Source organism: Periophthalmus magnuspinnatus, chromosome 9, assembly GCF_009829125.3.
Source record: "Periophthalmus magnuspinnatus isolate fPerMag1 chromosome 9, fPerMag1.2.pri, whole genome shotgun sequence".
Classification (NCBI taxonomy): domain Eukaryota; kingdom Metazoa; phylum Chordata; class Actinopteri; order Gobiiformes; family Gobiidae; genus Periophthalmus; species Periophthalmus magnuspinnatus.
Window position 1 is genome coordinate 14216033 of NC_047134.1, and position 26223 is coordinate 14242255.

Genomic DNA, 26223 nt, shown 5'->3' on the forward strand with positions numbered 1-26223 from the left:
TCATGCAAAATCAAAAAGGGCAACTAAAACAGTGTGAAAAAGACCCCATAAGTCACATGACCAATGTGTTAGAAACACTAGTGTACGGAATAAGCTACAGAAACAGGTTTTTACATTTACAACAATGTTGTACAATAGGGCAATGAAATCATGCAGGCAAACTAAGATGGCACTAGCTTTTATTTGTTTAAATATAATAAATAAAACCTTTGCCCCTTCTCATCAAAAATCTTTGACAGCAGAACTAATAACTCCCCTACACAAGTGACAGATGTGTGCAGTTTAGAGACAAAAATGTACCTTTCCCATAAGCTACTTTGATACAGTATGTCAAGATTGTCTCTCTCTATATATATATTGAGAGAGACACACACACCCCCATATATATATATATATATATATATATATATATATATATATATATATATATATATATATATATATATATATATATATATATATATATATACCGGTATATATATATATATATATATATATATATATATATATATATATATATATATATATATATATATATATGTATATACACTCACACACACACACTACAAAGATCTAGTTGTTGTTAAACAGTCCCAAAAGACCCATTTTATGTTCGTGAAAAATGGATACAGTCTAATCTGACTTTCCGTCCAAGAGCATAGGCATGTGTGGTTGACGGCATGTTTGAAAACTCCAGATGGCCTGGTTAACGCCGAATTCCCTGAAGAGCCAAATGCAGTCTTAATCAATATGAGCTACTGAATAACCAGTCGAAGGTATGGATCTGTGGGTCCTGTGTGCGTAGGCGCAGGGAGGGCTAGAGAAGAAAGGACCGGCCAAGAAGGAACAGTGAAGCGGAAAATAGGATGAAGAACAATCAGTGGTTGAGTTTAATTACGATGTCTGCACTTTTAAACCCATCTACTGTCGTTCAATACAGGGGACTACATAGCAATTTGTTATGTAATAAGGTTAATAGTGTTTTGCTTTAGAGTTAATCTTTAGGGTTAAGTTTCAAAATTGTATCTGAATGACAAACAGTACGACTTCAATAATGTCTTTCTGACTTGTATTGCTGTAATACAAGTAACTGGACCATTTTATATTTTTTGAAAATCGTTAGGTAAATAATAAAAAAGCAAAACAAAAATTGCTGTGAATAAAATAGTTTTGTAATACCTCTAGTCAATAATCAGTCTGTGAAAAGAGATTTAATGAGCAGCTGTGTTACTGATGCTAAACGGTTATGCTCCAGGTGCTGGTGAGAGCTTGATGCATACAAAAAGGCTCACCTGAATCCAAACCTGTCAAAAAGAACAATAAAAATCTAAACTTTTAAATTAATGATCAAATGTTTTAGTTTATCATTGTTTTCAACTGACTGGCATTTGCAACTTCTGTTTGTTTTAGCAGCTGTCCCAAAATACAGAATGAACTATGAACAAACTAATCTTTAAGAATAATTGCTTATATAGTTTTTGTTTTTCCGGTAGGTTGGGACTGTACTATTTTGTCACGTGGGAAATCTGACTGTTTTAGGGTTGATTAGATCTTTATGATGGCTCTAGATGTTTTCCTTAATGTTATTTGCAAAGCAGCAGTGTTGAACCAAAAATACATACAAGCACATGTCTATGTTTAAACCTCCTTTGTGCTGAAAACTGAAAGTGGGCCAGTAAAAGCTTCATATCAAACAGAAGCGTCTAAATAACAACATCCCTGGAGATACGGTGGTATCATATGGGAGACAGTTACATTATAACAGTACCCAAACTGACACACATACCCACCTTTGAGTAATGCAGTAAGGATGGCCAGGTCAATGTCCTGATGACCCTCTGACCCCATTCGGAAAACTGTTATCTGGCAAATGGTAAGACAAACAAAAAGACAGATTAAAGCAAAAACATTGAAAAATACATTATTTCCCTCAATATGTTTTATTTTAAATCTTAGAATTTGTATAAGACATATTTTTCTGGCCTATATAATTATTTACACAAATAGTAGATGAATGTTCAAAAAAGTACATACAAGTTGTAATATTGATGCAAAGTATTGCATCAAATCAATTGTGAAAATACTGGCAGCTGCTTATGACAAACACATTCAATTAGAACCATTACAAGTTGAAAAAACAACATTTTGTTTGTTATGAAATTTTATTAGATTTTGTATCATTTCAAAGCCAGTTAAAGATGTATGGCATATTGCACACAGACTGACATTTTGGATGTCATTTGTGTCTTGTGTAATGGCTCTAGGATCAAAGCGACAGCAGAGCAGAGGGAACTGTGAGTGATGGCACAGATTTGGTGGATAATATTTCTGATGTAAAGAAGCTGTTGCCATTGTAGAAGTAACATATGTACATGTGCACATGCCTGTATGGTCGTGCACGTGCGAAGGGCACCTTGTGAGAGCCGTGTACGGAGGATGCGTGTTCTGAATGCCCAATGAGCTCTTCTCTAATCTTTCCATCCACACATCCATCTCCTCCCACCCTCCTCTCCTCCCTGCAGCCCATCTTTCCCTCCGAATGGCTTCATTTCATGGAGCTCCAGGAATCTGTGGGATTTGCTGCGGCTGCATGCTCCCTTAGGGAATGTTGCAACATTGTGGGATAACCCTCCTCTTCCACACTTTCCTTACATCAGAATGTAAAAGTGCTATAGTTGACTCTGATGACGCCGTCTCTATTATAGTGCTCATTCATCTGTCGTAAAGCATATGTCGATGATACATTGGCTCCGCCCCCAGAGAGTAGCAAGACCAAGACATCATCTCACACCTTCGGCCTGTGTCATGCATTGCAAAATCAATCACTAATAGCAGAAGCATCGGGTGTGTGAAGTTACATTTGTGTGTAGCCATGTGTGTAATCAGGAGGTTTTCCCCCAGGTGAAATAGAGGTGTGATGGGATATGAAAATATCGATTGGAATTTCTTATGAGCATACAGACCAATAACTGTGTGGCGCAGTGGGTAATTTGTTGTGCATTTTGGACTTTAGTCATACTATGCCAGTAGCAAGATGATTCTTTGGTAGAATGCCTCGGTTTTCATTCTAATTGATGCTAACAACACATTTAGGGAGCCATCTGTTTAGCACACATGCAATACCATGAGCTAACCAAGTACATGTGCTTTCAAGCATGTGTTAATGACTGCTTTGCTTTTGAGTTTAAACCAAATTTGAGATTCACTGTCTTGTTTTACTAAACAAAACGTCCAAAAAAATACCAGATGACAACGTTACGATAATTGTAGAGTAGACAGTATCATACACATTGTAAGTAGCCCTCATTGGTTACAAAAAAAGTTTGGTTTATTTTTTAGTTGTTTTTTTGTCAAATACAAATGTGATGCAAATGTAAAAAAGAAGTTTCAATTCTGAAGTTAAAAGAGAGGTTTAAAGAGACCCACATACAGGTCTCAAAAAGATGAACTATATAACAAGAAAAGGTCTGCACATCTGTATTAGCTCCCAATCCTTTCTAACTGTTGTGTACATCAAGTTACGTGTCTGGACATTCATCAAGACATCCCAAAACTTCCCGGTGAATGATAAAGTTTTTGTTAGTGTATAGTGATAGCTCTAAACAGCCATGCCCTTACATTTAGAGATACTCTCCAGTACAGCTTATGCGCTCACATATAGATTGAAGTCTTGGCTGCACCAGGGCACAAGATGGATGGTGATGCAGTGGAGGAGAGGTAATGATTATAGCAGGTGTTGGCTTTTGTTTCCTCTCTCCCTTCAGGTCCGCTCACCTTTACCTCCAGCGCTCCTTTCACACCTTATCCTACAGCCGCAGTCCCGCCTCCAGACGATAATCTAGCAACAACCTCCCACTGCTACATACATCACCCCGCCTTGTCCTCCTCTTCCTCTCTTGTTCCTCCTCTCTTCCTAAGCCGTATCCCCAAGGTGACCCTTTGGAATTATGCAACTCCTTTAGAATGTGGCTCTACAGCAGCTTGGACGGAGCAACTAAATCACTATGACAATAAAGGGTTACTAATTTAATCCCAATGACCCTTTGGGGACTCATCAGAGAGAGCAAACACTGAGCTTGTGCCCATCGCTTTTGTCCAAGCATACAGGCAAGATGCTCATTGTGAGTGCAGACTAATAAACCTAGAAGGCCTATTATTCTATATCAGGACTCTATTATACCATCATGAAAACAAAGTATGATTCAGATGTATGATGTCACCAAACTGTGGCTGTTTAACGTTGGGTACCTGATTTCCAAACCATGATAGGAGGAAGTAGGTATTTAAATCTAACTTGTTCCAAGCTCTCACAAAACCTTTTGCTTTATTATTCACGTGCAGGATTTTTTGTCACTAGCACAGCTTTAGAATATTTTTTTTAATATGGAAACTTGAAGCAATGTGGATCACTCTTACACAGCCAATCAACTCTCATCCCCAAGCACCATATGGTGACACACATGGCTCTTTCTTACAAGTTTGCAATAGATAAAATGTTTTCTAATTACAGCTACGTGCTTAAACAGCATGTAGCTGTATGATTTTTGTCACAAATTCTGCTGTCATAAGACATGTCTTGAAGAAAAAGTTAAGCAATGCAATTTTAGGGAATGAAAAACAGCAGGAAGGATGTTTCTGTCCCTATGACAGGGAAAGCCAGATCATTTGCACATTTTCCAAAGAGGCTGAACTCCATGCTTAGAGGATTGGAAAAGTGGTCTTCACGCAGCAATGAGCCACACTGATTAGAAAACATTCATCTTCATTTAACAGGCTGGATCCATGCTGCGACATGTGCATGAACAACACATATCTTCTACAGGCAGTGGAGCATCTTCTGTGGTCTAAGCATAAAATATAATAATAAAATAATAATATATGCATATATACACACTTCTTTATACAGTCTGTGGGTCTGTTGAGTGCTGTAAATGGTATAGTAAAAGCACTATGATAATCATGTTGTTTGCATTAAATCAATATATCATAAGAAGTGGTGCTACACACATCACTGGTGCTAGGCTGCTAAGGTGAACATAGAAAATGAGACAAAGTTTGCACACTTACTCCCAAACTGCATTTAATAAAGTTTCAAAACATGTCATTAAATCTATATAACCATTCAATATTAAGAGGATTTTGTAGAATAATTGAAGTTATTGTGCCCCTTCTTTTTTCTATAACCTTGCTAAAACTTGTTTTTTGTCCAAATAATTGTCTTCATCGTTGGTACTTTTCTCCTGCCCTCCCTCTCTCTCTCATGGTCCATTTAAGTCACTTGTTCTCTTCCTCATCTTCCTCCTACTCCTTCTTAGTTTGTGCAGTCAGGAGGTGGGGAAACACAGTCGGCAGTACCTCCTCCATATTTAATCCGAATTAAACATATAAGGACCACTGCCAGCTAAATAATTCATTGCCAGAGGGGGGATACAAACACAAGGTAGTGAAGCAACATAGGGAAGGACATTAAGAGATACGCTTCACAAATAAACGTTAACATACCAAAAACTATTTTTCAAACAAACTGTGGTTATATTGTGCCTGATCATAAAAATAAACAGCTGAGAGTATGTCAAACACAGAAGAGGAAGCAACGAAATAACTGAAGCAAAAAATGTCTACATGAATAAACCAACATGCCGAAAATAAGGAAATAAAGTCACCACTTCCTCCACTTGGCCTCTCGGGCACAGTTAAACACAGCACTTCAACCAAGCCAGTCCATCTCCTCCTTACTATTATCTTATGATTTAAATGAAGATATACCTGTCCTATCAGAAGTGTGAGATAAAAGACCTGTTACATGGGACCACACAGGGCTCATTCCCTTCCCACATACACCATTCCTCTAACCAATAAGTGATAACAAGAAACATAGAAGAAACCTGCTGTCTCAATGCACCCACTATAATGTGGTCAACGGGTCTACAATCTGTTGACCCTATGTAGATACTACATGACATAGTTCATTCTGTTGTAAATGAAAATACAAAACCCATTTAGGCCATTGACTATGACTAATATTGACAACATTGAAATCTTAAGTGGACCTTGAAAATATTTAAATAACAGTTTCAAAAAATGACATGACATTGCACATCAAGTTTTAGCTTTCTTACCATAAATGTGCACTGACAAAATGAGGTAATTTATACACTGGCTGTTTTCCAACTTTTCCACTTAGAAATTGACATTTTTTTAGGTTCTGGATGGAAGCTCCTGTGGTGCTTATCAGGAAACTCAAGGAAAAGAAAGAGATGTCAAAACAATTGTGGGCTGTGCTTCAACAGCCACCATCATTTTTTGGAGCATCTCTGCAGGGTGTAAACAGCGTGCTTGTCCATATGGGTAAGACAACAAGAAAATAAAAATACGATATTAAGCAGCATATCTACACCAGATTGCTATTACATTCTAGATAGGCAATCTCAGTTTGAACTGTCCTCTAAAAGAATGTGTCATCCTTGTAAACATGGTGGCAGAGTGGCTAGTACTCTCCCCTTACAGCTGGAAGGTCACGAGTTTGAGTCCTGGGCTGGGCCTTTCTGTGTGGGGTTTGCATGTTTCGTCGGATGTCAAGATATGTTTCCTGTGGACATGGGCATAATAGTTATATCTTCTAGCTATGTTAGTCCTGGAGATAGGTTTCCAGGCTGTGACGCCCACTGCTCCTGACAGGCTGCCCAGTGGCATTGAAAGATGGGTCAATGCAGAGTACAAATTTTCTCATGGAGACAATAAAGTCTATCTTACTTTACCTTTCTTTGTATGAACTAGATATGATCTGTTTAAAGTACAACAAAGGGACTAGAGGCAAATCACCGTGTAATAAACAGTACTATAGATCTGGTTAGCAGAAGAGCTATGATGCAATAACTGCTGCAAGCTGTTTATTTGGCTAACATGGTGAGCATAATAGGGCCGTGTTACTCATCTCTAGAGTAGGGGGTTTCATGTGCACATAACACACTGGAATGGCACTTTCAATCACATGTCCGCAACTGTGTCGACAGCTTATACTACTGTAATCTGTGAAGCGTGATTAACTCATGCAGAGTATATGGCAAACACATTTATGTAAATGCACACATGGTGACACATACAGCATCCACTTCCTCCATAAGATGCTGGTTGTATATGACAGGCGGTGCTTAGAGGCCTGGGTCTAGTCCCTGAGGAACAAGTATATCACTGCTGTTTGGAAAGACATGAGTTCTCCCACTGGGTTACATACTCTAAAGGTGAAGGCCACCTGAATACATCTGCATAAAGTTAGCATCATATATCATTCATTAAATGGGATGGTAACTGGTTCAATATAAATGTCATGGTGACAAAACTCCGTTTGGTAAATCAGTTTGTCAAGACTTCATTTATATTCTGATCTTCACTGTGGTGGGAATAAAGATAAAAAACAATAGGTTTTTTAGCTTTTGGTGTACTCAGTTACAGTATTTAATATCAAATTCCTTACAGTAGAATAAAGTATTTTGTAATTTATCTACTCAATTTATTTAATCTATTTTTCAAGAGCAGCCTGGCTAAGAGACAACAAGTTTGTTACAAGCACAGTCACAAACAAACTCACAAGTGCAGACTCACCAGCTCTTTCTTCTTCATGCACTCCATGAGGATGATGAACAGGTGCTGTGCTTGTGTGCGGCTGTAGGTGAAAGTCTTCTGGATGGTCACCAATAACTGGTCTCTTAAAGATTCATTAATTATCCTGAAGTAGCAGAGATGTGAGAAGACAAAACAGAACCAGGGAGTGAGAAAAAACAAAGGTTAGAGAAAAAAGAAGGGTCAAAGTTTGACAAAGAGCACTAAATTTTGCACTAAATTATGCACCATGACAACATTTAAGTTGACTTTCTGTATTTTATATTTATTAAAGTCCAACAATTAACTGTACATTTTGGGTGAATAATAATACACAACTGTTTGACAATCAAACGTATGAATTCTAAAACAGTGAAAAAGAAGTGTATAAACCAACAGGATAGTAGTATATAATAGCCCTTCACTGTTGTTACTCCTTTGAATTATAGAGAACCCATACCCTCCCTCCTCTGAGTATTTGTGTCCGAAGGCCAAGATGTCTGAGGCTCGGCCACTGCCATCACAAACCACCACCGGGACTGGAGGTGTGTCCCTGAGGTACTCCAGCACTATTGAGATCACATTAGGCCCTCCTTCAACGATCAGAGCCACCACAGGCACGCCCTGACCAATACCTGCACACAGACACAGAGACAGTGCGAAGAAATCATCACACATAGCATAAAGCCATCTTAGAAAACAGACAACAAAGAGTCTCAAAAAAGCCACAATTGATGCATAAATAGAAGAACTGTGAGTAAATATGACAGCTGTTGTCACTTGTTAAGAAACTGCTGCTAATTATGGCAGCTTGTCTTTTTATAAAGCACCTGGACCAAAAATAACCAGCCTACTTTGTGTGACGTTTCTGTGGCGGTGCCGTGTGTGCTGTGCGGATAAACCTGACTCTGGCTGTGTGCCTGCTAATCACACACTCTTTAGGATAATTATGCATAATTAGCAGGTGGGTTTTCTGCAAATGCAAGGACTACATAGGAGAAGCTACTGTGGATTTGAACATCATTTTCCAAATCCTCAGTGGAGTTTCCCCTTTTACTCTCCTGGTTCACCCTCTCCTATTTGCTCTTTTTTCCTCAGTAAACCATTCTCACTGTAACACCAAGGCCATATGCTAGTCCAATCTATTGGCTAAATCTTTTACCCTTATATTACTTTTTCTTTCCTTAGCTTATATAGCCATGGCATTCTGTTTTATGAGCTGGTGTTTTGTGCCAGGTGTTGTGAGTCTAATTCGAAAGCTGTGTTAAAGTGCCCCATCGTACTGGTCTGCATTATTCACACTGGAGGAGAGAGCAGGGTCTATCTCTCTGGCAGTAGAGCACATACAACCGCACACTTACATACAATATACGCACACATTTGGAGGAGCATCCAGCAGCACCATTCCGCTTTGCCTCACACAGCCTCGTGCAGCCGTGGAACAGGGACAGTTACGTAAGGCGAATATTTTAGGGGCCTTGTCTACTTCAAAGAGGTAAAAACACTGTGCCACAACACATCACCCAACCCCAAATCAGGAGAGAGTGGCATGAAAGAAGCAGGTTAATGAAATGCATTTCTTAAAAAAAAAACAAAAAAAAAAATTCTGTATTTTTATCACCAGCACGCGCGTACGTCAGATGAAGCATTGATATTGATGACTTATAAGGTTCACAGTGAATATTCAGGATCTAAAGCAGAATATAGTCCAATGGAAGCCCACAGAGGAGCGGATGAGGGGGAAAAGCACAGCTGTGTCATGGCTGATTGGTTTAAGAGCTCTTTTTTGGAGCAAAATCGCATACGGAAGGGTGCACACACACGTAAACAAACTGAAATGATGGGAAATAAGATTAATCAAATCAAATATAAAGAAATGCAAAAGGATAATACATTTAATGCATTTGTAAAATTTGCTGCTATAGCACTAGTAATTCATGCTTTTCACTGTGCGGTGACAATAAAAAATTAACATCCAGAGATTTGCCTACTGATTTTGCAAGGTGCCTTTCAAGACAAGATGAACATTTATCCAGGTTTGAGAGTGCAGTGTTACCCAATCAAAAATAACACGCTCTGACTTTTTTTTTTATTAAACCTTTCACATATATTTTTTTAGCTAGCAAGTAATTCTAGCTATTTTACACAAGATAACCTTTCAATGTCAGTGATTAATCATTATTTTCATTTTTAATGAGTTTGTAATTTTCTTGATTGATCATTTGGTCTGTAAAATGTCAGCTGTCCCCCTCTGAGCTCAAGGTGACATCTGAGCATTCAGTAGCAACACACTGGACTCCCAAGATGACGATAAGAGCAAACAGGGCAGCTCAAGTCCCCTAAGCCAAAGCCTTTTCTCTATGGTTTTTCTGTATTAAATTTATCCATGCACAAAGCAACAAAAGCCTGGACTCAAAAGGTGTTTAATAAGGACCCAAGGCCATACATTGCAGTCTTTACTGTACCCTGTCTAATGAAGTAAACTGAAGGACTAGGAAAGGAGTGTAGTGGGAGCTGCTAGGAGTCACATGTGAGATATTTACATCTAATTAAAGGAATAGCATAGAATCCTTGACATAAAGTAAAGACTTTATATCAAAAGAGTAATGGCTGCACTCTTGTACAGTGTGGCGACAATGACTCATTTCTACTATGTTTTAATTCCTAACCATCCGTAATCACTCTTACACCATTCATGTATCTGACAAAAAACATTTGTATTATCTATAATATAACTGCACATTTTTAAAGTATTAAATGTTTTTATTTTAATACACCTAAAATCACTACAGCTTTGAAGATTGAACCTTTCTTATTTATATCTTATTACTTATTTACTGACATGCACATGTTTTCTTTCCACACCAAATAGCAATGTTGTCATTCAGGCAAACCCAAAACCTGGACTGACTCCGGGAGCAACTTTACCCCGTACTTTTACCAATGTCCCACCGGGCAAACACTCCACAAGTTCACGTTGATCATCCTGACATTGTTTTTTGAGACTATTGATGCATGAACAGGCATTCTCTCAGTCTCTTGTTCACATGCCAAGTATTTATTTGACTGCTGTCAGAATGCAAATTTTCACCTGTATACGGCTCCACACCTACACTCGGTTTGCTTATTCTGATTGATTTTTTTTTTGTCGATATTGGAGCCTACTACATTGCACAAAAGAATCTATTTCTGTGGCCTTGGTTTATTTTAGATTTTAGGTTTATTAAAAGAGAGTTATGTTCCAACTTCCACATCTTACTGTACAAGTGAATCTACAAGTACATTGTTTTATCCCCAAATTGAAAAGGTACTGTTAAGTCACTTCTTGACTATGACACTTGAAATTGAATATAACATCCTTTTCGACACCTTTTCTCCCATAAGCTTAACTATAATCTCTTGGCTATAGGCTCCTCCACAGTTCAGGTCACAATGTCACGGCTAATCTGCAATGGAAGACCTTACGGCTCCTGGATTCCATTACTGCGCAGTCCCTTCATCTTTTACATATGATGTGATTAATGAAGCTACCTCTATACAAAGGTCAGTGAAGGTCACGCAGAGCTCACATCTCTCAAGTGAAACGGATTGCGGCATATGGCATTCAGGGTAGTTCTTTTATTTGAATAGACTTATTGTAAGCCTGGGCTAATAAATAGTTTTTAATCTTTTACATGCCTCGTGTGTGCTTTCAACCAACTGCTGCATTTAAATGACTTGCCAAGATAATAGCTTCGGTAGTAAAAAGTGTCTCCTTTTTCCAACTCTATGACTGAGAGGTAGAAAAGTGGTTAATGTTCCAGCCAATGGGCCATGTTTGATATTTCGCCATCTAAAATCTTTCTGAGTAGAGTTTATTCTGTATTTTCTCATTCAACTGCACAGAGCAAGAAACAGCGAGGAATATATTAGACATGTGTTTGGACTTGCCAATTTTACATAAACCCCTTCACTGTGAACTTGCTACATTAAATTAAAAGACAACATAAAATTACAGGAGTTTTGACGTATAGTAATTACACTGCAGTGGGCAAATGACTTGTGAGCAACACACATTTCCAACCATCTGTAAAAATCAAATGCTCAAACTAAACTGATACATATGTGTTCTCTTTGACTTGCATGTAGATCTATTCTCTGGAGAAAACTGAATTTACAAGTGCATGTAAATTACCTGATAGCTGTCCTTCACTGTGTCTGTTTTGTTTAAAGTGTAGAGAAAAGCACTTTATCCAATACAACATAAATTGCAGTGGTTGAAAATTCCAAGGGAGTGCATCAAGTAGGGCACAATGGGAGAGGACACTCAAAAGTGTAATCCCAGTATGAGATCTGACAGGTGGCAACAGCCCGGCTAATGTGAAATGAAAAGGTGTTATGTGCGAAACGGCGGTAGAGCTGTGGCTACAAGAATCCCACATTACAACGCTAATGACCTTATGAATGCCAGGTCTCCGTGACCAAAAAGAATCCATTCCTTCACATAAAAGTGTCCTTTAAATGAGAAGGGAATTGCGTTAGCAGAGTTACACAGTGACGGCTGCTCCATAGAAAATCGCATGGTGGCACAGCAGGATTAGCGACAGGATTGTCCAGTCATCACAAAACCACCACGGGGGGAGATTACGCATATCTACCCAGCACACGTCTTTCATGTTTCTGGGCAAAGAGAGAGACTGTAGGATGAGAAAAAAACTAGACCAAATTCATAACCAAAACTTGGCCATAAATGAGCCAGAGTATTAACCTCTTAACTTTGGCAAATTTCAAATCTCACCCTGGACCAGCAATTTGACAGACTGGCAGAAAATCACTTCCTGAAATGATACTTCAAACAAATATGACACATTTAGATTTGCCCCAGACTAGAGGCCTCAGCACAAGGAACATTTCTGATAGATTATGCATTAATTGTCACTGGGTAATAATGCAACACATTAACCATGCATATAAAGGGTGCATATTGGATGTACTGACCATTTTGCACAAAAAGGTTAAATCTTAGCATGATTCCTGGGTAACTTGTCAGATGCTTGTGAGACGTCTGGGCGCCCCTTTGCCTTCCCAGCCCCTTCTGTATGAATCCAGGCATAGGATGACAAAGGGAAGTCCATTAGTCACATCACTGGTTAGAGGAAGAAAAAGAAAAAAAAAAAAAAAAAAATATATATATATATATATATATATATATATATATATAATATATACTGGAATACCATGTAAATCCACTCAAGTCACTTTACTGGGATTTATTCTGTTCATATGCTGCACTGCACTGTCACTCTTATTGTACATAATAGTTTTTGTTGGTATTTTATATTTTGCTCTTAGAGTCTATTTTTAGTTTATTTTTTAAGTTTATTTTTAAATTATTTAAGCTATTATCTATTATCTTGTTTTATTGCATGTTACCATTTTCCTGCTGTTCTTGAACTGTGCGGTGCAATACTGGAATTTCCCCACTGTGGGACTAATAAAGGCATATCTTATCTTATCTGGCATATCTTAATTACAAGTGGTTTGTTACATTTAGGTAAAAAGAAAACCTCCAATCTACATAAGTTTAATAGATTGGCATGAACACATGCAGTGAACCACACTGCATGTTTTATGCCAATACTTTTTTCCTGCCTATGCCATTTAAAATGCCAAAACAGTGATAGTAATGCAGGGTCACATAAAGACTTTATCTGAGCTACCGGAGACTTTGGAGAGAAAATGAATTGGAAGGATAGGACAGTTTCAAAGGTTTTCTGAGATGTGTTAGTGGCTGTGTTAAAAATATACTGAGAGCATGTGTTCATTACAAAGCCAAAAAGCGATAATTTTAGTTCCTTCGCAGTTTTAAAATAGAACATGAACTCAATTAACCCTCAGAAGTGTTAGGAATACAAGGGCTGAAGTTTCATCACCATCACTATCAGATAATACATCTGAAATATCTGGGCCAGTTAGTTTGCCATTGTACACACAATCTTACTCACGTGTGTTAATTTTCTGCAGGGAGATGTGTTTCTCCAGCTGGCGTCGAAGTTTCACCTCTGCGCCATATTTTCCTGTAGTGCCATTGTCTGCCAGGATGAAATGGGAATGAAGGCTGTTGAGGACAGTCAGTTTGCTCATTGGGTTGGACATTGTCTGGTATGGACGCACCACCTGCACAGAACATAAATATACATAAGGAACATAAGTATGCCAGGGCTGTGTGTAACATCTGATTCTGATTTTGTACAGTCATATTTTAAGCATCATGATTTACATGTATGTTAGTTATACAGGTGCATAATACATATTGTGGAAAGGAGAAATATATATTGCAGCATTTAGCATAGGGCAGTAAGTATGATTTAGATTTTAAATTTCATCTTCCTGGGGTCTTCCGCAGCTCAGTGAGTGAATTCTGGAGACTCATGTGTGGTCTCTGGCTCTCTGTTAGGTCAAAACTGGCATGCTGTAAGACAGGAGTACGTATTTTAAGGCACTGGCATTCAAGGTTCAGTTGGGATTGTAGTACCACGCCAATGCTCATAAAAAGAGAGAGTTCCATAACGTTACATGTGTATCAAATCAATAACCAAATTAGATTAAATTAGATTAAATTAACGAAAATTGCTGTAACCATAATCCTTTCATGAGGTACAGACTCTACTACAGTATATTAAGTTGGAAAATGTTTTTTTTTTTGAAAGGCATATTTGGCCTTGAGTCTTTATTGACAAGATAACACAGCATTTTTTTTAATCTGTTTTGCTATATTAGACAAACTCAAATGTACCACATGAAATATATTTGAAATCTTACGTGTTTAAAATAATTATACTGTACTAATTACAAGTTGGAAATAATGCCCGCTTCAATTTAGTCTACTGGGGCTGGGACTGGCAGCTGATCATTAGGCTCAATGCAAAAACCAATCATGCATTGAAAAGAGCTTGAGCACTTCATCATCTTGTTCCAGCTACCAAGTATTAATCGTCTCTGCTCAGCTAGTTCACTCGGACACAATGGGATGAAATTTTAACCGTAATCTCCCCTTGATTTTGAATGAGTCAGCATGTGGTACTCCGGCACACATGGTCCAGCTCTCTTTGAAGGACTGTTTATCTCTGATTGAACTGGCAAACTCAGCATCTCAGTTAATAAGCTGTCAACAGCAATTTACTTTCTACCGCAAACTGTGCAAAACATGGCACATAAAAACCCTGAAAACAAGCTGGGAAGTATATCCGCAGCCTGTTTGTACTGGAGGCCATATTGACGCTCATTTTGTACTATCTGACACTTACATCTTTGCCAACAAGATCCTCCTGATTTTCGACAATACCCCATGGTGCGATGCCAATGGTACAGATCTTGCCTCTTGACTTGGAGGCATGGTCTTTGAGTGCGTCTCCCACGTGGCGGATAACCCCTGTGCAGACAGCAGATCAGGTTTGCAGTCAAAATACAATTCTTAAAAACAAGTACTCTGCTTGGAATTATTGTTGACTCAAATAACACTAAATGGATTGTAGCCAGTCATGTTAACAAAGGCTGAAAATATACCTGAAGGCTATTAACTCTCATCTATCCTACTGGCAACCTTAACCATTTTTTTTCCACAGTTAACTATCTTTCCAATTCATTATTTAGCACTCGCTAGCACTCTGTGACTCTGGACTCATTCTGTCACAAAAACTTACTTTCTATTGCCTATTATGTGAACACAAGAGAGAGTTAAGTTGTTTTAAGGGAACTTGTCGTCTCTATTAACCATTAAACATTAATCAAAATTGTTTTTATACCTCACTTTTTTTCCTTTCTAAAATCATTAATGTGTATGATTTGTAGGCCCTCAAAAATGAGATGACCCAATTTAGCTTAGTCAGTTTAGTCATTTTATCATTAGGCTATAGAACAGTGTTAAACCATACATCATGTTTCAGTAAAGAACAAGTTCTGCTCACACATGATAAAAGGATGAATAATTCATACACTGCCAAACTGCCTTCCGTGTTTACTTCACCCTCTCTGATTCTGTGATGGCCAGAGCTCGACAACTAACTTTTTTGCTGATTTCAAAGGCTTTTTCATACGTTTTTCAACTCTCTTGTCTTTTAGAAATGCTCAATTTTTTACAACTCTCCCTCTTCATACCTCATCAGCTACACCTCTCTGAAGCCCAAGAGTATCATCCAAGTTCAGTTCAAATCCAATCAGATCCTTAAAATGCAGTTTTAGGTTAAATCTAGCTATAAATCCAACCATATGTCAGCCACCAAAGGATTTCTTCCAAGACATGCATGAGTTGCTCGTACCCAGCTGCTTTACAGAAAAGCCCTACAAAACTCATACATGGCATCCCACTTCACGACAAACGTGTTCTAATGGAGCATATGGAAATACCTGTGTTGACTCCTCCAGTAAAGATCCAGGCTCCTGTTGTCATGGCAGCCTTGATGAGCCCTTTGCCAAAAACCTGCTTGAGTTTGGGCTGTAGTTCAAAGTTCTGCAGGCCTCCGTGCACTGAGATGAGCAACTTTGGCAGATCCAGCTGCCACTCCTTGGTCATCAGATGAAGCAGCAGGTCAGGCTTTGTGTCGTATGACACCCGCACATACTGGGGGACACGATAGGGGAAATGTCATTGACAACATAACTTGTGTATTATAATAGTAAAAGTATGTGAGCTAAAAAGCCAATAAAATCATAACCGTGTAGCAGGAGAGACTCTTTGCATAAGGTAATCAGCAGATGTTAGCTATGATTGCAGAGCCACATGCATTATGAAGCATCTGTGTATCTGTCTAGTTCACCCACAGTCACCCAACATGACATGTGTCTGGCTGAATAATTAAACACTTGGAATTCAGCCTAATAATCCCAGTGCTGCAGCTCTCTGTGATTTCCTACTCAACTGATCAACTGATTCAATTGATTTATCAAACTAATTGGAACCAAACCATTTGCTGGTGTCATTCCTCCAGAATTTCAAAGTTATAACAAACTTTTCAACTATAACATTTCTATTACTATATCACTACTACAATACTACCTTCAATAATACTAAATAGTCACCATGGCTTTGTTGGAGTGTCCTCCTCCCTGGAACTCGATGGTGCCAAAGGCATCGGTGGGGCTGAGCTGGGTGTGCTTGCTGATTGACCACTTCTCTGACAGGCTGTCATTTTTGGCCAAGCGCTCTGCCTTGTCATTCTGACTGGAGGAAATGCCCGGAGGTAGGCCCACATGCTGACCAATCAGACGACCACAACAACACCTGGAAGACAGGGAGGCAACCTTTAGGTCCAAGTCGGATTGTGACATTCCTTAAGTGAGATAATGTGGACCAAGTGTAGGAACATAACCTCAGTTGTCAAACTGCTCAGGCCACACGGTACTGTCCTTCCCAACACAGCTGAGCTGAGCTCCCATAGCAGCACATCCTTTCATTTCATTATGTTTTTTCTACCTCCTGTCACTTGCATAGAGACCAAATATAATTGTGCCCTTGGGCAATCAATACAGATACACTAAGGTACACTGGGCTTTTGTTGCACCATGTATATGGCATGTGGTCCTACGCTCATGACTGTGGCAGCACGCCGTTATGTTTGTATTTTTATGTTAAAGGAAGGCACTTGGTCACATGACTCTGATATCCTCACAGTGAAAATAGAAGAGAGGGATCTATAGAGTCTCTTCAGATTTACTAATGCCAAATGAATTGTAAAAATAACTCAATAACACCCTATTTCTCTCCCTCTCATTGATGTGGAGTAGAAAACTTAATATTATGAGGATTGTAAATAAGGAGATAGAATAATCAATGCCTTTTGGATTCTTTAGCTGCATATGTTCTGCTCACTTGTATATTAAATGTTTTATTGCTGCATTAACTAAATTATACTTACTAAAAATAAACTTACCTGGCCTTCATTTACATTTACATTCTGGCAATTATGCTAATGAGGCTTACCCACACCAGCAGTGACCTGAATTGGACTTGACTTCTGAATGTGTCACCCTGAGGAGCAGCTTTAGCTCATGTACAGATTTTAATAACATCACAGCACCAGCCACTGCAGAGCAGCAAGAGACTGGAGGCTGAGGAGGCGAGACAGCAAGTGTAATTTCATTATCCAAAATGGGTCTTATACCGTCAAGTGACATGCATGAATAAGAATAGGCCTTTAAAATAGACAAACTATAACATTTAAGTGTTTGATATTCAGGGTCCTTTCTTTTACATGTGCTTGATGTGAATGTCAACCTGACACTGAAGATCAGATAAGCATTATTGTGACAATGGCCTGGGAAGTTCCTCATTTGTATTCATGTAATTGAACTGTGTTATGTATATTAGATCTGATTAGAAAGGTCAAGAACTCAGTAATTAATGTTTACCTCAAAATTTGTGAAAATGTGACTCACCTATGGGGGTCTTTGGCGCTTACGATGATGTGAACACATTCTCTCTTGCTGAATGCTCTTTCGATCCAAGATTTCTGTGCCTGCAAAACACAAGTGTAAATATTTGTTTTTAATTACACTCTACACAACGTGCATTGGTCCATTCAGTGTTTCAGATAAGGAGCTCAGATCCTGGATCTCAGGATACAAAGTTATTGAAGTATAGAACTCTAATATCTTGCTATGATTGCAGAGCCACATGCCTTATGGAGCATCTGTGTATCTGTCTAGTTCACCCACGGTCACCCAACATGACATGAATTCAGCCTAGTAATCCCAGTGTTGCAATTGTCTGTGATTTCCTACTCAACTGATCAACTGATAAATTGATTTATCAGACTAATTACAACTGTACCAAACAATTTTTATGACTTTCCAATAATAGCAACCATTAACGAAAACTATCCTTTTGCCAAGCTCGGGTATGAACTTTTGCTAAAATGCACATTATCTCAATGAAAAATAACTACGTAAATAAACATGTTATTCTCTATGAGCAGTAATGCCCTCCTTAGTTGGGTTAGCATCCCCAGCACTTAAATGACAATTTCCTGGCAGTAACTCAATGACGAAAGTGTTTTAAGTGATTTAGTGACAGTCACCCTCTTTTAGGATGACATGAGTAGCTGGATATGGCAGAAGGGATGTTCAACTCACCGAAGCAGTAAAGTTCATAATCCAAGTCTAGTCCACTCTAGCCTGCTGACTACGCATTATTTACCTAATATGTATAAAATCAACGTTATATTCTATATGTACATATATATATATATATATATATATATATATATATATATATATATATATATATATATATATATATATATATATATATATATATATATATATATATATATATATATATATATATATGTGTGTGTGCTTGAAAGTGACTGAGCTTAATAGGGCATGTGTCAGATGGTGGATCTCGGGTTTTGTCGCAGGTCTGAGTGACAGAGCGACTGACTGGAGCCAATTATCTCGCTATGGTTACATCCAGTGAGACAGTAAAGCGCCACAGTCAATCCCTGTTACATAAGCAGGGCTGCACTGAACACGGATAAACATCTGTCGATCCAAGTCCGTGCATAAAACCTTCTTACTGTACATACAACAGTGAGCCATGCATGACAAAGCTGACCTTCCCACTTACACACATCAGGGCTCTAGCTGCAGTACATTCAAATTACCACAGGAAAAGTTGAATGGCAATGCAAACCACTCTATGATATAATAATTGCCAACCAGAAGGAAAAGAAAGCAAGAAAGTACTGTAGCTTCCAAATGATCAGACATTTTACAATAAGACTGTTTCCAGGAAAATGCAGCTATCAAACTCACATGAATGAACACAGTATTGAGAATAGACTTAAGCCAGAGCAGAAAATGTAGTACCATTCACTTTCACAGTGCATTGTATACTACTGCTAAATGTACTGTTGGTCGATGTCTCTAAAAGCACAGCTTTTTAAACATGCTATCCAAATGGAAATGTCTTCTAAATTTGCTTAATACTTGTGGGTAGAAATTGTTGATAATGAAGTTGATGTATTTTAATGTCCTTGGACACTGAACAGCGTAAGTGCCCCTCCTCTGGTTTTAAGGTATCCTGTTAAATAAAATGCTTTCTGTTGTAGCTTAAAGAGGAATGACAGCAAAGTTTTCACTGTCACTGACAGCTGTGTCTGACGGTTAGTAAGCTCACTAGGAAGAAACATTTGAGATGTTAAAGAAATTAATCACTCAACAATGCGGTGACAGTCGACAATTAATAGTTTTATTGAGTGGGGATTGCATGTGTCCTCATTCATTTTGTCATTTTACTCAAAATATCCCTTTTAATTGTGACTTATTTGACCAGCTTTTTCATGACATTCTAAACTGATAGGCCGAATGCAGGATAAAATAACAAAAATACTTAAGACGTAATGGACTTAAATTGAGTATTGACATTTAACTTAATATCTCTCTGGCCCATGTCCATCTGTCTACACCAGAATGCCATTGCCTTGGTGGTCTGTGATTACTGTGTGCTTCAACAAGTTTTCTGACTACAGCTCTGATTGTGTTTGTTTAAACCCATGTTAACATTTGAATTAAAATTTAAAAAGCAGTTCATACGTGTTTACTTTTGACATTAACACTGCAGTCCTACGTAGTAGATTATTTGAGTGGGGCCTTGCGCTGAAAGAAAGCAGACTTGTGTAGCGCAGAATGAGAGTAAATGTCCTGTCAATCTTGTACCAGGACTTATGGAACACACTTCAAACCCACTACAAAGGAAACACAAAGCCGTGGAAACAAAAAGGACAGCATATTTGCCTGCTGTCCAATCTGGGAGAGCTGCCCCAGCTCTTCTCCCAGCCAGAGCTGCTTGTACAGGGCTTTCTCCACCAACACTGCTACAACAACACACGCCGCATCCGCCTGACTGCCCTGTCACACCACGGCACGGCAAAACCCAGCACCAGGAGCAGGCCAGGAGACCACTTACCCTGCCTCCACACTTCCCACGATGATTGACCATTACTCTGGGGCTAGGGGCTGCTTATAGAGAACACTATTATCACATGGCAGGCCACACCAGCGCCCCCAGCCCCATTCTCCTGGTGACACCAAAACACTGTATCCATCCGCTGGTTCATCCGGGCACAAACTAGTTCCTCCTGCATCAGTCAATCTGTAACAAGTCTTTAGATTTTTATGTTTTACAAAGCGAGGCAAATATAAATTAATTCAAAAAAATGTAATGATTTGCTTGTATTTTATCGCCCCAACACGACATTAACAATACATGCACAACAAATCCTGAGTTCATCTTGATCTGCTCTAAGTTCATATTTTATTTAAAGGTGCACTGAGTAACTTTTCTTGTGTAGGGGCTCGTCTCCATGGACACGTTATTGTTTTGCCTACAATTCTCAACACATAGAACTCTACGGAGACAGGCAGGGCACTCCACCAGCACAAGTAACAGGTCAGATCTGTGGAGAGGCAGGGTGCTTTCTGAAAAAAAATCATGTTTTTCAAGCAATAAAAATCAAATAACTTATAGAGCGATATGCTTAATGGCATAACATGGAAAGTTATGCAGTGCACCTTAAATATGTGCTAAATGTGAAAAGCCATGAAGAGCTATCTGCTGTCTGCCTTCCATTGTGTAATTAAGATTCATCACCAGGACGCTCTGTTCACTGATGCACACAAACAGGGACACACTGGACAGTAGAGACAGAAGAATGAGCAGCATCTGACAGCCTGTTAGGGGTCTTGACTCCATTACACCCACACCTCAAGCACTCTGTCTCACCCCCTCCTTCCAGCCTTTACAATTGTATCTCCTCTTTGTTATTGACACTGGCAGCGGGCTGAATCGAGACCCATATCCAATCAACAGTCTAATCTCCCAGGTCTGCGGCTCATCCCTTACCTTTTTCACATCTCCTCCAAAACACAAATGACTTGGCAACGGTGAGCTGTCAGTAGCTGTAGTTCAAAAACTGGTCACAAAAGTGAAAGACAGCAATCTATAAAGCATGTTTTAGTTTTTATAAACCACCTCACAATGAACTGAATTTCCATCATCAGTGTATAAAAATAATAAGCTGAAATGTAATGAAATCCTGTAAGAAATATTTGAGTCCACACACTCAAATAATAAGCACCATCATCATTACTGAAGTTCAAAAGCTTTAATCACATCCTGAAAAGTGGATGAAATGAAGCTTCTTTAACAATAAAATTTAAAAGAAACCCCCCCAACAAAATAAAATGCACTAGATCTTTTCAAATTATATACGTTAATGACCTACCTGTTTTATCAAGCATTGTTTCTCTTGCCTTCAATGCAAAAATGTATGCTAAAATCTAAAATGTCAAACAAAAGTTGTCCAAATGCTTAGTAGTTCTACAATATGAGTGGGAGCACATGCTACAGAAGACACAGACAGAGCCACCCTGATAACAAAACTAGACAGGCTTTCCGTGCTGATGTCTCCTCCCCTTTTTTGTGACCCACAATGAAGTTATCAGTCTATTAAAAAACAAGAGCAAATTGTAACTTTTGCACTTCACAAAACTTTTATTTGGAAAACAAATGAGAGTGTCCCGTCAAGCTGTCTGTTTGTCATCTGCTCTGGGCGTATTTCTGTCAGAGATCAAGACCAGGTAGGCTGCGTGAATGGCATAGCAGCCTATTAGGTGAAGCACGGTGACAGTCGTCTGGAGTGCACACCATTATTTTGGCCTAAATGACACACAAGGGCGTCACAGTGGCAAATACTGGAGAACACTGAATTGAATTTGAAACTCATAATATGTGCCACCTTCATTAAGAAAACCGACCAGGCTGAGAGACACAAGAAGCCAAACAAACTGGGAAAGGAATAATACTGATAAACTATTCTTTCTAAAATGTAATTTTCTTGCAAGTAAGCTAATTAACCCAGAACATACAGAATTGATAAAATCCTCCACCTCACCTGATCAGGCCTAGCCCACTGCTCCTGACAGGTTGCCCCAGTAGCATTGAAGGATTAGTCAATAAAGTATACTTTATACCTTGACTTAATTACCAGTCAACATGGAGCGAAATTTGTGAATTTGCAAATTTGTGAGTGTAATTTTGGGAAATAATTAAATGTTTTTCAAAGTCAACATTTACAATATAGCTGCTATTCTGGGTGAGGGGGTGAATAAAAACAAAGAAATGCAAATCTAATCCTACACGCCCAGGTTTATCCAGCTGAATCTTAAAGACATATAAATGCAATGTAGTCACATGCTACTTTCTTCTCTGCTCAGAGGTGAACACCTGAGCCCATGAGTCTGTAGGCACCATAGGCAGGTGTACGTCCTTTCACCTACACAGACAAATACGGATTATAATGACAACTACATAAAACAGAGACTACTCTTTAGCCCCACTACAGAGCCTAAAAAGTAGGCCTGTGCAAATAATAGGATTTAAAGAGAGATTGAGCGATTTAAAAAAAAAAATTTTTCATGACCGATGCCGATTCCGATTGTTTGGAATCTAGAGCAGCCGATGGCTGACCAGCTCTGCTGATATTTTGTGACCGATGTGTAGGACAAATTTTGATTATTTTCCACAAATTATGTCATTTTAATTTACGACAAACTCTCCTACAGTCCTGGTTATCTATTTGGATTTAAGAATTCAAATAAAGGTTTGTGTGTATATTTAGGCAGCAGATTGGCCAAAACAAAATATCGGCCTAATATCGATTTAAGGCTAAAAAGTGAAAACATCAGCCCAAGTGATCTATCACTAGATTTGAATCGAGATGGAGCTTCATTCATTTCATTTGACATTGATCACCTTGAGCCTTTTTAAAGGAGTGGTCTAAAGCCACTCCTGATTTGGAGTTTATAGATTGGGAAAACCCGTTTGACCTGATTTTGTGTTAAATGGCACAGATTAAATGTCTGTCTTGAATATCTTCAGGAAATTAATATTGAAAAGCATTTTTTACCAGTATTTATGTGGTCACAAATTGACCACATTTTGTCCAGCTTTATACATAGTTTTAACTAGTGTTTATCTACTGACTGTATGTTACACATGAGCCACAGTAAACATCCCAGACTGTAGCCATGGGCCCATTTCCATTTGTTGTATTTATTGTATTTTTAAGATATAAAAATAACCTCCGTCTTGGCCATGACAATACAAGCCCTTATGAGCAGTACATTTTAGTCCTGCTAATGAGTTCTGTTTCTGTGCTGTGCTTCTGGGACAAGGGTTAGGACTGGAATGACTGTAAACTGCTAAAACAAGTGTAAAATGTATTGTGTGTGTATGCCTATGGGACAGAGACTGGGGGGTTGTGTGCAGATGTGCATTAGTCAGTTTTTGTGCATGTCACTTCCCTTGAGCAAGATAATCCTATTGTGTCTCTAGGTCACTGAATGCATAAGTGGTGGGTAGGACTCAGTCAATACAACTGTAGTCACCTGTCTGCTTGAAGAGGTCAGCTGCAAAAACATAAATCTTTATAATTCTTCAGTCAGTGCCCTTGGCTGCAGCCCATTATCACAAATGGTGTCAATGGTCAGCTACCTATAGTTCCCCGTGCATCAATGCAAAGAGCAATTACATAAACAACAAGGCTACAAGCAGAACAACATATGCAGCATTCAGTCCATAATCATTTTAAAATGCACATCTAGCGGACTAGTATACAAAAAGTAATGTTTCCATTGGTGACACAAGCCTGGCCTTGACTTGCGTGTTTAGAGTTATGCCACCTGGAGGGCCTCGAGATTATGAGCTATTTCTATGATGGATCTGAATGTGTCATGTCTGCTCTGATCAGAGAGGATCAAAAAGCATTTATCATGTCATGAAGCCCATATCACTGCTCCTTGTGTGTGACCCTTTGTCTGATGCTGCTCCTCACAGAACCTTCACTCAAATGATGGAGGATGAGATTTATGATAGAGATAGGGCTATATGGCTGGTTGCCCAGGCGCTTCCAGCAGGACTTATATCAAATTTATGTATTTCACAACACTGTTACTGTTTCCTATAAACTGGAATATGCTATCAACTCCACTGAACTTTCTTCTATTGCAAACTGAATTGAACTTGAAAATTCAATGAATGCTGTTAAAAAGAAGATGACAATACTTTTAATTAAAATTTTTTATTTTTTTTTATGTTATAGGTGACAGGTCATATCTGTCTATAAGAAAGATACATTAGTATGAAACAAATGAAGACTGACTTGTGTCTGACTATTACATTCAATTTGTCCAGAATGTATTTGAGCTTGACAAGCCAGCCAGGTACACCTGATAGCATACAGACCATACAACGTGCAGCTCATTCGCTGTTGCCTATGCTCTGGTGTTTATATCCTATGTGCATGTGTTACTGTGCTGAACGACTCGCGGTAATGAGAGAATACTAGCTTGTTTTAGCCGCCGTCGTTTTCAATCCATCTCCTGGGGCTAGAATAAGCAGCTTCCTTTCCCACAGGCCTGCCCTAAGCCGAGCTGAGCGCCTGGCCATGCGGGCGCTAATCAACAGTGGCATGGCCATTCTGTCAGTGGCGGGGGGCCATGAGGGTGTGGACCGGAGCAGGGGTGTATAAAAGGCTGGTGACAACAGCGAGAGTAAGCACAGGTGAGGGAATGCTGTGGACACATAGTTTATGAACTAGACAGCGCTATCACTACTGCACACAAACCTTTACTACGAGATAGACCGACCAATTGCATTCACACACAGGGTGAATACAGGGCCCCGACTGAAAAGATAAGGCGTGTATTCAGTTTGTGTCGATAGCAGGGAAGTGGAAAAACTCAGATGAGGACAAAAGAAGGAGCCACTGAGCTGCACTGGGTGACGGAGCAGTGGTCACAGTATTTTAAACTGTCACTTGACACCTGCCAAACAGCCCCACAGCAGTTTAAAAGCATGTAAGGACAGGGGAAAGTGGTGCATTGTGTTATATAATAACATAGGACTCACACCTATAATTTCTGAGTAAAAAGAGTGAGTGAAGCATAAATAGGGCTCAAACCACAGCTGCTATATAACTACAAAGTTGAAAGCTTTGTAAACATAATGCAAGTTGAAATAATTAGAGTAAGTCTGGAGAAAGTGCATGGAAAAAAGAAAAGGGGGTATCACACCTGACTTAAGGTTTACTCTTGTTCTGTATGGCGAGCTGGTCACAGGTGTGTAAAACAGCCTTAAACATGTGGTCAAGATGCCTGATAAGAAACCGTGACAGTACTGTCCGATTCTTGCAAAATACAACTTATTAAATTTTGAAAATCTAATGGTATATGCTAATATTTGTTTGCTTTTCAAAAATTTTCATGGTGGTGCTCCTCGTCTGAAGGGTTTTGTCTCACTGAGCTCTGAAAAAGCATCTTGAGTGACACGCTCATCTTCCAGAGAAGAGTGCAGTGTCCCCAAATGTAAGACTACACTTACCAAATCGGCTTTTTCCTCCATTTGCTGTGAGTCATTGGAGTAATTTGCCAGCAGAGATTCTAACCTGCACAGGTTTTCAAATGTTTGCAGGTCTGACAAAGATGTAACTGATCTCTAAACAAGTTTGTGGACATTGAATGATCAGTAGAATGTACAGTGTGTGTGTTTGTGCCTTGATGAAATGTGGAGTGGACAAGGGGAGC

General features: G+C 38.9%; 1 protein-coding gene across 4 annotated transcripts in view; it reads right to left on the reverse strand.

The window, feature by feature from the left end:
* The window catches only part of trpm3 (transient receptor potential cation channel, subfamily M, member 3), a 79250-nt gene that overhangs the window by 21035 nt on the left and 31992 nt on the right, over positions 1 to 26223 (reverse strand). For all 4 annotated transcript variants that reach the window (XM_055224201.1, XM_055224204.1, XM_055224202.1 and 1 more), the window contains exons 2-9: positions 18013 to 18092; positions 16657 to 16858; positions 15985 to 16198; positions 14886 to 15010; positions 13584 to 13755; positions 8060 to 8234; positions 7603 to 7726; positions 1791 to 1863 (exon numbers count right to left, since the gene is read on the reverse strand). In XM_055224201.1, the coding sequence (XP_055080176.1) occupies positions 1791 to 1863; positions 7603 to 7726; positions 8060 to 8234; positions 13584 to 13755; positions 14886 to 15010; positions 15985 to 16198; positions 16657 to 16858; positions 18013 to 18092 (1165 nt within the window). The remainder of the gene's footprint in view (positions 1 to 1790; positions 1864 to 7602; positions 7727 to 8059; positions 8235 to 13583; positions 13756 to 14885; positions 15011 to 15984; positions 16199 to 16656; positions 16859 to 18012; positions 18093 to 26223) is intronic.